At 39.7% G+C, this 14545-nt stretch overlaps 2 protein-coding genes across 4 annotated transcripts in view; one reads left to right on the top strand and one right to left on the bottom strand.

Annotated features, from left to right (window-relative positions):
* The window catches only part of LRRC49 (leucine rich repeat containing 49), a 154863-nt gene extending 143119 nt beyond the window's left edge, over positions 1–11744 (bottom strand). Inside the window, exons 1-7 of one of the 3 annotated variants that reach the window (XM_042252119.2) lie at positions 11639–11744; positions 11469–11567; positions 10946–11002; positions 9618–9705; positions 4179–4376; positions 3743–3845; positions 2154–2357 (exon numbers count right to left, since the gene is read on the bottom strand). In XM_042252119.2, coding sequence (XP_042108053.1) covers positions 2154–2357; positions 3743–3845; positions 4179–4287 — 416 coding nt within the window. In that variant the 5' untranslated portion in view covers positions 4288–4376; positions 9618–9705; positions 10946–11002; positions 11469–11567; positions 11639–11744. The remainder of the gene's footprint in view (positions 1–2153; positions 2358–3742; positions 3846–4178; positions 4377–9617; positions 9706–10945; positions 11003–11468; positions 11568–11638) is intronic. The other 2 variants (XM_012180868.5, XM_015096846.4) reach the window with 2 other exon arrangements.
* Positions 11745–12055: 311 nt separating this feature from the next.
* On the top strand, positions 12056–13920 carry THAP10 (THAP domain containing 10). The gene is given in 4 exon segments (XM_012180869.5): positions 12056–12379; positions 12381–12603; positions 12606–12733; positions 12735–13920. Coding segments are annotated over 4 exon segments (699 nt in total). The 5' UTR covers positions 12056–12226; the 3' UTR covers positions 12930–13920.
* The last annotated feature ends 625 nt before the right edge of the window (positions 13921–14545 follow it).

Here is a 14545-nt window from a genome sequence, read left to right as displayed (position 1 = left end):
AGAGTCTGTTTCTCCAGTCCTGTGTAAGTTCTGGTGGCTCTACAGGGGGGTTAATGGCAATCTCCTCCAAGAGGGCTTATGCCATACCCAGGTCTGCTGCACCCAGAGGCCCTGCCCCTGTGTCAGACCACTGCTGACCTGTACCTTTGCAGGAGACACTCAAACACAGTTCTGGCTCAGTCTCTGTGGGGTCTTTAGGTTCTGGTACACACAGGTTTGTTTGAGCCCTCTGAGGATCTCTGGAGGGTAAGGGGTTTGATTCTAAATGCAATTTCGCCCCTCCTACAGTCTTGCTTATGGCAGACACCACCCTTATGGCAGAAAGCAAAGAAGAACTAAAGAGCCTCTTGATGAAAGTGAAAGAGGAGAGTGAAAAAGTTGGCTTAAAAGTCACATTCAGAAAACTAAGATATCTGGTCCCACCACTTCCTGGCAAACAGTGGAAACAGTGGCCGACTTTATTTTCTTGGGCTTCAAAATCATTGCAGATGGTGACTGCACCCATGAAATTAAAAGACACTTGCTCCTTGGAAGAAAAGTTATGACCAAGCTAGACAGCATATCAAAAAGCAGAGACACTGCTTTGCCAACAAAGGTCCATCTAGTCAAAGCTATGGTTTTTCCAGTAGTCATGTATGGATGTGAAATTTGGACTATAAAGAAAGCTGAGCACTGAAGATTTGATGCTTTTGAACTGTGGTGCTGGAGAAGACTCTTGAGAGTCCCTTGGAATGCAAGGAGATCCAACTAGCCCATCCTAAAGGAAATTAGTCCTATATATTCATTGGAAGGACTGATGATGAAGCTGAAACTCCAATACTTTGGCCACCTGATGCAAAGACCTGATTCATATGAAAAGATCCTGATGCTGGGAAAGATTGAAGGCAGGAGAAGAAGGGGATGACAGAGGATGACATGGTTGGATGCCATCACTGACTCGATGGACATGAGTTTGAGTAAACTCCGGGAGTTGGTAACGGGGATGCCTGGTGTGCTGCAGTCCGTGGGGTCACAAAGAGTCAGACACAACGGAGGGACTAAACTGAACTGAACTGTCTTGCTGGGGCTTCTCCTTTGCCCTTGGACATAGGGTATCTATTTTGGGCAGGATCAGTAACAAAATCTGCAAGTGTTTAAATCCCTTATGTGAAATGGCAGAGTATATGTACACTTTAAATCATCTCTAGACTACTTATAATATGTACTACAATGTAAATGCTACATAGTCTCCAGGAACACAGTAAATTCAAGATTTACTTTTTTGGAACTTTCTGGAATATTTTTTTCAAGTGTTTTTTGATCCTCAGTTAAAGCTGTGGATGAAAAACTGGATACAGATAGCTGACTATAATTTGACAGTCACAAAGTATCAAATGCCCACCCTTAGTTAAGCACTGAGACTCACAAGTGAAACACATAAGCTTAATGTGAATACACATATTTAAAATGTAGCCTAAAAAACCATAAAGGCCAAAGTCTGTTGTTTACTCCCACATATGATATGGCTCTGGAAAGCAATGGAAATAATATGTACTTAATAAATGTATGGGCCTCCCAGGTGGCGCTAGTGGTAAAGAAGCCACCTGCCATTACAGGAGACATAAGAGACGTGGGTTTGATCCCTGGGTTGGGAAGATACCCTGGAGGAGGGCATGACAACCCACTCCAGTATACTTTCCTGGAGAATCCCTTGGACAGAGAAGCCTGGTGGCCTACAGTCCATGGGGTCACAAAGAGTCAGCCAAAACTTCGGCTTCCCTGGTGGCTCAGACGGTAAAGAGACCACCTGCAATGCAGGAGACCTGGGTTCGATCCCTGGGTTGAGAAGATGCCCTGGAGAATGGAAAGGCTACCCACTTCAGTATTCTGGCCTGGAGAATTCCATGGATAGTATAGTCCGTGGGGTGGCAAAGAGTCAGACATGGCTGAGTGACTTTCACTTTCAATAAATGTTATTTGGTTTGAATAACTGTCAATATGAAACTCATAAAACAAATTATACATGAATCTTAACCCAATCAAACAGTCTTTCAAAAACACTAGTCTGTTAGGTTCTTAAGTATTATTCAGTGTTGAGTTGCCATCTAGAGACCACAGGAGGACTCAACGTTAGTCCGAAGTATAACAAACAGTGACTGATCTATAATGATTACCTGTTTTTCCCCAACAGAAGGACACGGAGAGATCTCAGAGTAGAAAGTCCACTAATTTCTTCAATCTGATTATCATATAGATCCAAGAATATTAGCCTCTGCAGATTGGAGATATTCTGGATCTGAGTTATAGAATTGTGCTGAAAGTTCAGGAGACGAAGGTGCTCTTCCCCATCAATAATAGGACACACAGTCAGCTTCTGCCTAGAAAACATGTTTAAAGTTAGTAAGGTTCTGATTCAGCAGTCTGCCTCTTCTCAAGAATATTAATAGTAGTATCTTTGTGTGCCCACACCATGAGAAGAAGAAAAACAGAACCACTGTTTGCCTTCATGAACCAAGCATTCTAGATCTAATTGTAAATCACTCATATAAAAACCGATATACTTTGGCAAGGGTAGTTATTAAAAGTAAGTCTAACGCTCATAGTATTAAAAAAAAAACTCCAGGATTAATTATTTCATATAAAGTTAACCATCAGAAAACACTCAGTGTAATTGCCTTCTGTGGGAAAGGTTGAGATGATTCAAAGAACCATGTCACATAACCAGAGAAATGCGCTTGCCATTAACCCACTGAGATAAACACTGCTCAGGCATTGCTAAGCTAGAAAGTTTGCTTCACGCCTTGCTGTTAGATACGTACTGCTGAGCTAAAAGTATGCACAGCAGAGAAGGTTTCTCTGCTGGTTATAACGCTAAAGTAAGGTTGAAATCCTTCATCCATCATTCTACTGCAGATACTTTCCTAGATTTAAAGATAGGGATTAAGCCCTAAACACATGTATTCATTCAAAATTTGTGAAGGGTTCATTTTGTACGGGGCTTTGTTTTAGGTGCTGGCGATACAGAACGGAACAAAACTCCCCATGTCTGTGGAGTTTACATTCTACTCAGAGGAGACAAACAGTGAACAACAATAAGTGTGCTAAGTTAAATACTTAACATGTGAGGGGGTGATAAGTGCTGAGAAGAAAAGGCAGAGAAAGGTGCTGGAACTGTCAGGGCTGAAGGAGTTGCTGCTTTGGAGAGTCGGGCAGGGAAGGCTATCCCTAGGTGGTGACATTGCAGGAAAGATCTGATGGAGGCAAGAAAGTGAGCCTACTGACACATGGTGAAATAGCATTCCAGGCAGAGGGAACAGCAAATGCGGAACTCCTGAGGTTTAAGCACTCTTGGCGTATTCAAGGAGCAGGTATGCAGCAGCAGGGTGAGTGAAGGCCAGACTAGGAGCAGGTGAGGTCAATAAGGTAAAAGGGAACTCAACTGAACAGTGCTGAGAAGCCCATCGGAGGAGTATATTTTGAAGTTTTTTTCCTATCCTAAAACCCATTTTTATCAATATCATAGTTTAGAACCTCTATAGTACTCTTTTGGAGTGTAGTCAAGCTCCTTTACATTCCACAGATATAAAATTTCTCTTCATACTCCTGGAAGGATAAATTTAAAATTGGCAACAGTGATTATACCTAGGTAGGAGAACTAAACGGCTGAAAAACAAGGGGGAGGAAGAGAGACTTTTGTACCTTTCAAATCTTGTACTATATCTATATGTCATCTAGTCAAAAAAATTAAATAAGTTGTCCTCACCTTTCTAGGGTCAACCTGTCTGAGTAAAGAATTTTCTCTTCAGAAGAACGTTGGAGAATGGGAAATGAAGGCATTGATGAGCTCACCAAATTAATATGATCACCTATTAAAAATAATATACAAATTACTTGAATAAGAAAAATCTTTCAGATTTTGAAACTAAAATCACCTTATATTTGGAGAACTTTGGCACCTACCAATATCCTTTCTAGAAAACACAGCTTCTATAGCTCTCTGTATTTGAAACTAAAGTTCAGCTTGTTTTCCTCCTCAGGTCTAAACTGTGTGTTCTATACATATCAAATAATTTCTCCCTTGCCTTGTAGATTGGTTGAAAGTACAGGACTACGCTAGTGCTACATTTATCCCTTATAATCCTGACTCCTAATACTATATCTTAACTCTCTTGTAACTGAGATGATAGTTCCCTCATTACCAGATACATTTGGGCCAGCACTATGACAGCCCTGCCGGATTCTGGACTTTGAAGGTGTCTGAATGGAACAATCTCCAAATGCTGATAAGGAGCTCGTGGCAGTTTTCATTTCCAGCCCACATAGTTCTGTCACATTTGTTGTGGATGAGATGCAGGATGATTTATTATGAGGCGAAGGACTTATTACTCTTCCATCTCCTTCAAAATATCAAAAAATTTATCACAAAGCTACACAGTACATGACTTTAGAGAAATATAGAGAAAGTAGTTTTGGATAGCAAATGTAAACCTCGAATCATCCTTTTTTCTTTGTATGTTCAGCTACTATTGGTAGAGAATACTGCAGAGACCAAAGTGGAGTCAATAAATCTTGTACATTTGCAGTTAGGTTTTTCGTTAGGGTCTAACAGGTATTTGACACCCCTATGAGACTGATAAGCTGATGGTTTGATGTTGACCCTTCCATTAAGTAGCTTTCAATCTAGTGGGCATATGAAAGTAATAAACTGTACAGAACAACATGCACAAAACATAAAATAAATAAAATAGAATAAAAAAACAATACCTACGTATATATTCACACATAAATGTGTCTGGTTATTTTTTACTTAAAGAAGATCACAGATGGGTTTCAGTGGAGGTGGATATTAAGATATGTTCTAAAGACCTAGAAGAATGTAGAATAGTTAATAAAAGATGCTGAGAAGCTCCAGAAGTGAAGTAAGACTTGAGAAATGGGTCAAAGGTACCAATTTGAACACCAGAAGGAACTATTTTCTTCTACCAAGAGAAAATTTCCTGAAAGCAGCAACCGATGTTGATGGAAGCGAAAAGCAATAAAATAGAACCTAAAGTGCCACAGAATTCTACTGCTTAAACTGACTGATAAGACAAAGAGATGAACCTAAATACAGGAAGCTATCATTCTCTGGGAGGCCATCTGAAAATCAAGTTCCACACATATCATATTAAAGAGCTGTAAAGCAATGGTATCTGCTAACCTCTCCAGGTGTGCAAGATATGCACCAAAGTGCACAAACCTGGCTTATTCAACAGAATACTAGTGCTCACACCCCACTTTTCTGAATACCATGAAATACCAAGATAAATAAAAATGATATTCTAGAGTACAAGCATTCAGAACAAAGATCATGTTCATAAATGAACTGGTCTTGTGACAGGACCAGTTGCTAGCAAAATACCCAAGCAACGATAAGTCAGTAAATTGATTTGGAAATCAAAAACTGAATAGTTAAAAAAACAAAAACTAGAGTAAGTAAGGATCAACTGATAAAGGATTAACTGGTCAGTGAAAATAATAAAGGAAAAGCTCCAAACAATAAACAACCTTGATTTCCCTCATTAGTGTCAGAGTTAGGTTTTTTTTTTAGAGTTAGGTTTTTAAAATTACTTTGTTAAGGCTTCAAGCCAGTGCTCAATTTAGAAAGCACATTTAAATTTAATAAGATTTGGGATGTAGAGGCAATAATCAAGGAGTAAATTTCACTTACAGTCAGTGAATAAAGGAACTTCATCCTTCCTCTTGCCACCTCTTATCACACACAGAAGTCAAAATCATGATCTGCATGATGAGTTTACTATCATGATCAGTATGACATACATCTTACAATAAATAGCAGAATATGAGAATGATGAGATAGAAAGGCCTTAAAATACACAAACAAGACCCTCTAAACAACTGGGAACCAGAATGATCTGCAATTGAAACATCCACAATAAATACCCACACACATATACATATAGTAGATGTATGTATCAAACACCCAAACATATATATATGTGGACTGTTTCATCCTGCTTTAAAGCAAAATTTTAATTGAAATATTTCCTGTTATTGGTAATTTCATATATCACTATTTAATGTACCAAATAATAGCTTTTGTCTTCCTAATTAAATTTATAAGCTCCTGGAGAAATGGAGCTCATTTTATATTCTTTTTATTCTTTGCGGAATCTAAAGTCAGTAGGCAATCATTAAATTAACTGATTTTCCAATTTACTGAGAGTTAATCAGAAATCTGTTTTGTGAATGTTATTTCTGTTAAAAAAGAACATCAGAAATATTTGCATTTTAGTATAAAAATTCTGAATGAATTCTTTCATAATTAGAATCCCAAAGTGTTGAAAGGCATAATGGTATATATTTGGTATGAGTCTTTACTACACCACACCCTAGATATATGATGGATGGAGGGATAGATGAGAAGGATGGGTGAGTGGATGGATAGAGAGAAAGTTGGACAGAGAGACGGGCAGGGGGATGGACAGATGGTTGGCTGAATAGATGGATAATACAGTACATGTTCATATGCTTGCCCACTCAGCCTTATCTTTAAGACTGTGTTGGCAATCAAAATCCTGATTTTGTATTTTTCATGATTCATCATGATCTTAAGAGTCAAGCACTACCTCTTTCTCTATATATACATATTTTGGCATTTTTATTCAAGGGATTTAATCAATGAAGGTCTGGAACTGAGATTTTACTGTATAGCAGTTCCTGACTCTTACAAAATTTCAAGGATATAGGGCTTAACTCTTAACATTAATATAAAATGCCTAAAAGAAATCATACACCAAGTTTAAGACCAAGTAGCCTAACTAAAACAAAGAGAATCTTTACTTTGGGCTGAGAGTACCACTGGTTAATTTATGGTGTATGTTCAATTAATTTTGAAAAATATAAAAAATATGAAATGAAGTAAAATTAATTATAATAATTCAGTATCAAAATGCAGTTTATTAGATAGAGATTCCCTCATTTTTCCTGATAAATTGCTATTTAAAACTTTTCCAAAGTTTTGTGCCTTTGGAGGAAGAACAGTAAGTACAGAAGTCAAGAACACAGCTACACTGTGAGGCCTTCTTTGCATGAAACTGCCTGGAACTAGGAAGGAGGCACATTTGGAAACAATCAGGTATAAATTTTAGAGAGAATGATTTTGAATAATATATTTTAATGAAAAAAATAGGTTTATTTTTCCCTAAGGAATTAATTTGTATTTTACAGGTCATTATTTATGTATAGGACTTTATTCATCTTTCAGGTTCACAAAATTCAGTGCCTCTATACTATTTCCTCATTAGCAAATATCTAGAAATACTTAAACACTAAAATAAATTTATTCAGCCAGACATACCCAAATCTGTCTACCAACTTCATCCTCTAACTCAAGAATACCTTGGGAAAAGTATTTAAGTTTGGCTCACGAGTCAGAAAACAAATTTAAGAGTTATTATCAAACATGTAAAAGAAGTTCACAATGTAAATACAAGAAAATTCTACCTGAAAATTTTCAGGTTCACATCGATAGCTCTGAGCCCAATACAGTGTCTGGCACACAGAACATACTCAATAGATATGTACTGAACTGAACCAAAGAAGGGAAGACAGATGCTCTCTGCACTGTGGAACAGTGGTTAGGTTGATGTCATGTCCAGCAATTGACCAAGGGAAGAATTCAAGATATAGGAAACAGAAAAGTGATGTCAGAGTAGCTGGGCCCAAGAGGAAAGTCTAAAAATTACAAAACAAAAAAAGAAAGCTAATATTCAAAATTGCCACGTGTTCATGTAAAATGAACAATCTAGAGAGGCCTATATGGATTATCCTTCTCATCCAATAATTCCTAGATGAGGACAGTACTGTATGTAAGTATTTTGCAGTGCTTAACACTAGTACATTACAGAGAGCTAACAATTGTTGACAACTAAGATGGGAATACCAGACCACCTAACCTGCCTCTTGAGAAACCTATATGCAGGTCAGGAAGTGGCAGTTAGAACTAGACATGGAACAACAGACTGGTTCCAAATAGGAAAAGGAGTACGTCAAGGCTGTATATTGTCACCCTGCTTATTTAACTTATATGCAGAGTACATCATGAGAAACCCTGGGCTGGAAGAAGCACAAGCTGCAATCAAGATTGCCGGGAGAAATATCAATAATCTCAGATATGCAGATGACACCACCCTTATGGCAGGAAGTGAAGAGGAACTAAAAAGCCTCTTGATGAAAGTGAAAAAGGAGAGTAAAAATGTTGGCTTAAAGCTCAACATTCAGAAAACTAAGATCGTGGCATCTGGTCCCATCACTTCATGGGAAATAGATGGGGAAACAGTGTAAACAGTGTCAGACTTTATTTTTGGGGGCTCCAAGATCACTGCAGATGGTGACTGCAACCATGAAATTAAAAGATGCTTACTCCTTGGAAGGAAAGTTATGACCAACCTAGACAGCATATTCAAAAGCAGAGACATTACTTTGCCAACAAAGGTCCATCTAGTCAAGGCTATGGTTTTCCAGTGGTCATGTATGGATGTGAGAGTTGGACTGTGAAGAAAGCTGAGTGCCGAAGAATTGATGCTTTTGAACTGTGGTGTTGGAGAAGACTCTTGAGAGTCCCTTGGACTGCAAGGAGATCCAACCAGTCTATTCTAAAGGAGATCAGTCCTGGGTATTCTTTGGAAGAACTGATGCTAAAGCTGCAAGTCCAGTACTTTGGCCACCTCATGCGAAGAGCTGACTCATTGGAAAAGACTCTGATGCTGGGAGGGGTTGGAGGCAGGAGGAGAAGGGGACGACAGAGGATGAGATGGCTGGATGGCATCACCGATTAGATGGACATGAGTATGGATGAACTCTGGGAGTTGGTGATGGACAGGGAGGCCTGGTGTGCTGCGATTCATGGGGTCGGAAAGAGTCGGACACAACTGGGCGACTGAACTGAACTGAAGTAACAACTCAGAAGTTCTAAACAAGATTTCTCCTTTAATTGAACAATACATTTCAGAAATATAACTGGATCATATGAGGCTATTTTTCAAAGGGTGGTCCACAAACCACATCCATCACAGTCTCCTGAGAAGTTATTAAAACACACTTTTCCAAATCCCACCCAAGACCTACAAAGTCAGAATGGGGAAGGGGACGAAGCAAGCACTAAGAATCTGCATTCCTAATAAGATCTTGCATGATGCACACAAATGTCAAAGCCCTCTGATATAATTCTATAATTATATATGTTAGTAAGGAAAAGAGATAGCTTCTTTTCTACTCCTGACTTCCCATTCTTTCCAGTGTCCTTACTTACATAATATGTGTTCCCATGTGTTCTTACCCTCACTAATTAGCTATTTTTTCTAGTTCTAAGACATTATTTGGTAGATTCTTTCTAATTCTCTTGTGTATAGCCCACTCCAAACTAAAATACAACAGTTTTTCCTATATTAAAAATAACCTATGTTGTGTACATAGGTTTAAATCAATTCTGATTTAAACAAATGCCCAATGAATTTGGTAACCAATGAATAATGTCATCATTAATTGAAGTCTATTTGGATCCAGAAATTCAATATTATTAAACAATATTACTTAAAGATGATAAATCATGTCTGATCTGTATTCTCTGACAATACCTTGTCTACTTGAGTAGTTTCTTTCAAGGTCATGTTGTAAGAGTCGACCAGGGAATGATGGCGTTTCTCTATTTAGCCTGAATTCAACCTAAAAAACATTATTTAAGACACAACATTCAGAGAATGTTTTATAAATTCATTCGTGCCTTTTTAGACTCTAGATTTAAGTGATATCGTATGATATTTGTCCTTCTCTGTCTGACTTACTTCACTCAGCATGACAATGTCTGGGTCCATCCATGTTGCTGCAAATACCATTATTTCATTCTTTTTTATAACCGAGTAATATTCCATTGTATATATGTACCACAGCTTCTTTGTCTTTCATTTAAGAATTCCTCCAGTAACATCTATTTTAAAACTTTTTAGGAAAAACCTGAATTGTGCCAGTTGAAGGTGTCCAACTTGGTCAAAGAAGAAAATTTTGTGTTGTGTCTTGAGACACAGTTGTGTGGGAGATGGGTAAGTATATCTGAGTGCTCAGGTGACATGAGGGTAAGAAAACGTATGTATCTAAAAATCAAATCAAAAGCCAGAAATTAAGGAAATCTCAGGGAGAATATGGGCAAATTTGGGGGGGAAAAGAATGCTCAGATCTTAATTTCTAAATCTCATTAGGCCTAAAAAATTTCCACTGCTAATCAATTTTTTCTGGAATGTTAGATATGGGACCCCAAATTATCACATTTTATCTAATATAAGATTTTATCAGTAGTAAAACATGCCATCATTTTATCCACTACTAAGAAAGAAAAAGTTTCCCAATTAAAATAATAATAGGATCTGCCATCAGTTTCAAGAAGGATCCTGATTTAAGAAATGCTTAAATGTCAAAAAAGAAAAATAAAAACCATCTTACCTCTTGCAATTGATGAAATAAGATTCAGTTTGTAAAGGAGGTGAGGTTTTTTTTGGTTTTGCTTTGATTTTTCTTAATTGATGTACAGTTGATTTATAATACTATAATAGTTTCAGATACACGATGTTGTGATTCAGTACTTTTATAGAATATACTCCATTAAAAGTTATTATGAAATAATGGTTATAATTCTCTGAGATATACAATATATCCTTCTTGCTTATCTATTTTATACACAGTATTTTTTATCACTTAATCCTATACCCCTAATTTGCCCCTCCCCCTTCCCTCTCTTTGGTAACTACTAGTTGGATTTGTGTAGGCAAAAAATAAATATTAGCTTCAAACTAGAGACCAAAGTAAATATACTTAAATTTTCCAGTTTAGACTCTGCTCTTTAAATCATGCTATTTGTGCAGAATATAAAACAATTTATATTCAATCTAAATACAAATCTGCTGAATCTTACTTTGTTTTTTTCAGGAAGCGATGATGTTTGAATAACCAGATGAAGCCCACAGTTCACCTACAATGTAAAAATTAAACCATAAAATATGCTCTTAACTTACACACACACACACACTCCTCCCCAAAACAGTACATAAAGATATAACAAAAAAAAAATTAGAATTCACTTTTTGTTTGTTTCTGGTAAATTATCATGTTCTGGATATTTGCTGAAAACAATAAAATTACAACTAATAATTAAAAGGTTTCACTGTGATTTATCTGCCAAAATGTCTGCAATTTAACCCTCTACTTAGCACTTCAGGCTTTCGTCACCTGCCATTTGAGGTCTAAGTAAATATCTCAGTGAGACAGGTAAAGGAGGTGGGGGTGCCTGCTAATATTTTCTTAATTAAAAAAAAAAGGAATTGACCAGTTAAAGGAATGTAAATGAAGCTTAGCCTTTCACAGCAGACCAGCTCCACCTTCTGGGAAGCGCAGATCCTGGACAAGACTTTGAATACCCATCACTCAATGTTAAATACCCTCCAAGTGCCTTGGTCCAGTCCAGGAACCTCAAGCCTCGGTCAGACAATAGCTTGAGTAGACTGAGCGGTCCTGGTCTCAACAATACAGCTCATCACCTAGGACAAAGACTCCAGTCAGAAAGGACGGTACAGATGGAAATCAAGAGAAAGTAGGAAACCCAACCTACATTGCTCGCAGCCCGGCCAGAAACAGAGCGGTATTTCCCGGGAATCATGGCAGGAGACAGTCCAAGAAGATCAGTTAGATCTGCCTTAGAAATGACGCTACAGCACAGATTGAGAGACCGAAAGGGGTCATCTCCTAGGCAACCCGCTCGGGAGTTACCATGGAAACTGCCATTTCCGGTCTGGTCCTCTCCCAAATCTACTGGTCAATGGACTCGTCAGAGCCTCTGGTTATATTTGAGGGGGCCCAAAATATCAGCATTTCCTCGTTCTAGTTTCCCAGTTTCAGAAAGACAGAGCGTTAGGGTGGGGAGGAGAATAAAACGAGGAAGAGGCCGGCCACCTCGGTAGCTATGACAACCACCACTTCCGGTCCGTCCCTCTTTACCTCCCACCTCAGCTGGGCCCGCGCGAAATTTGTATCCCTTTGCCTGCTCTCAGGGGAAGACTGCTGGAAGGAGAAGGACCTCCAAAAGCCGGGTACTCTCCGAGGTAGGGGCCGCAGTTTGGCACTTTCTCGCGGCCAAAGAAGCAGCAGCCGACACGGAGTCGGCAGGTGAGAGCGCTGGGAGTGCGAGGCCGTGCTCAGGATGCAGGTCCCCAGCCCCGCAGCTCCCAGCCCCGAGGCTGCTGCCGTACCCATCCGCTACGGCAACACCACCAAGTCCGGGAAGTTGTTGTTTCGCTTCCCCAAGGGACGGGGCCGTGCGGCTGCTGTGGGACCGCTTCGTACCCGCTTCGTACCCGCTTCGTACGGGGCCGCCGGCCAACTGGTACCCGTGCAGGGACAGCTCCGTCATCTGCTCCGAGCACTTCGCTCCCGCCTGTTTTGATGTCTCTTCGGTTATCCTGAAGAACCTGCACTTCTCCGAGCGCCTGAGACCCGTGGCGGGCGCCGCGTCCATTTTGCACCCGGTGTCCTCCCTGCTGAAACCTACGGGGAAAGAAGAGGGAGACTGAGCGGGCGACCGGGAACGGAGGAAAGCCCCAGGCAGTCAGGCAGACCCAGGCTACCCCAGGGCCAGCCTCCTGTACACTCCTCTGGCCCACGAAGAGGGCTTTTGGCTTCACAGATAAAGGGCCACCCAAAGAGGCCACCCGAGGGTCTTGCAAGAACCCCAATCTGTGGCTAGGCTCCTCCACTTAGTGTCGTCTTGGGAAAACCACCTCACCACGAAGGTTTTTGTTAATCGGTCATCTCCAAGAGCCTGTTTAGCGTTAACACTCTGGAATTACAGTTTCTTCTACCTCCTGTTCCGCAAAACACGCACACTCTCTGCCTTCACATTATAGAGAAGCCTTCACTCTCCACTCCTGAGTTTTTAAATACAAAGGATTTAATTTGAGTAAATCTCAAGAAATGAGGTACTTTAAACTTTCTGCATAGCATATCATCATTGCATGATAAGCTGCAAGAATGATCAATTATACCGTCAAAATGGTGGGGGAATCGGAGTGCAAGATGCTGATGAAGATAAGGCTTTGCTGATGGACATCCCTTCCCCCTCCTAAACTTCCTCTTGACTAGCTGCCTTTAAACTAAATCGTCCCAGTGAGCTGAATTCTCCTGTCCTGATCTTTTCTGCCTACTTTCTCGGTACTCATAAGATTAATTACACTGATTTTGCATCTGGTCACTACTGCCTTCTTCCCAACTTCCTAACTTCTCAGCCTTCTTTGGGTTAGTCAAACTTCAGCCCTATCAACATAACATAGATTAACTTATGACTCTTCATTGGATCTAAAAGGTGTTCAGTTTTAGAGTTAGGAGGAGTTCGCCAAGAAGTCAGCGGACCTGTAACTGACATTCTGGTTGTGAATATACAGAGGTATTCTTGAATTTTAGAGCTGAAGAAAACCTAAGTGATCATATAGTCTAGATTCACAATGTGTGCACAAGGAAGCCAATCCAAGGTTAATTTCCTCAGGAGCCTATAATCTTTTCTGTAGGTCCAATCACCAGACAGAAACTTTCTGCAATACCAACCTCCTTCCTACATGGGGTGGGTGCTTGAAGTCGCTCAGTCATGTCCAACTCTTTGCGACCCCATGGACTGTAGCCTACCAGGCTTCTCCGTCCATGGGATTCTCCAGGCAAGAATACTGGAGTAGGTTACCATTTCCTTCTCCAGGCGATCTTCCCGACCCAGGGATCGAACCTGGTCTCCCACATTGGAGGCAGACGCTTTAACCTCTGAGCCACCAGGGAAGCCAGGGGTGGGTGCTTAAAACCCTTTAATGACGTCCAGCAATTATTAAGGTGGAGAATAAAATTATTAACAAAGTTCCTGCGTGCTTTTTGCCCCTGCTTGCGACAGCAGTCCTGCTCCAACCCATGGTCTTTGTTGCTCACTGTGCACCAATCATGCTGATCTTTTCTGTTTTTGAACATACTATATATACTTTCCTACCAAGCCTTTTCTGAATTATTTCATATAATGCCCTGGAGTTATGCCCCTGCCATTCCCCATCATCACCCCATCATCACCGATTAAATCCTTTTACTTCAAAAATCTATTCAAACACCCTTCCCTTTTCATCTCCTTATTTTATATTCTCATTCTTCAAACACTTCAGTAGCACATATACTTCAGTTGCACTCATCACAGTTGTCATGAAATAATTATGTATTTTGCTTAATATAATGTTTGTCCTCACATTAGATTGGAAGCTCTCTGACCTCTGGGCTCTTATCTGATTTTTTCATTATTAGCAGTAACTAGAACAATATTTTTCAAATTTAAGGAATTCAGTAAATATTTGTGGAATGATTATATGACTATGAGAAGTTTTCTTTAGTACAGTGGAATTTCAGTTCTCTGCCAGTTCCCCTACTCACCAAACTGTATAGCACTCAAGAAATCTCTACCTTTTCCTTGAACCAATTATCCACCATCGTTACCTAGCCA

The sequence above is a fragment of the Ovis aries genome, chromosome 7 (assembly GCF_016772045.2).
Source record: "Ovis aries strain OAR_USU_Benz2616 breed Rambouillet chromosome 7, ARS-UI_Ramb_v3.0, whole genome shotgun sequence".
Lineage (NCBI taxonomy): Eukaryota > Metazoa > Chordata > Mammalia > Artiodactyla > Bovidae > Ovis > Ovis aries.
Note: the sequence above shows the minus strand (reverse complement) of the source record. Positions and strands in the feature narration are given on the sequence as shown.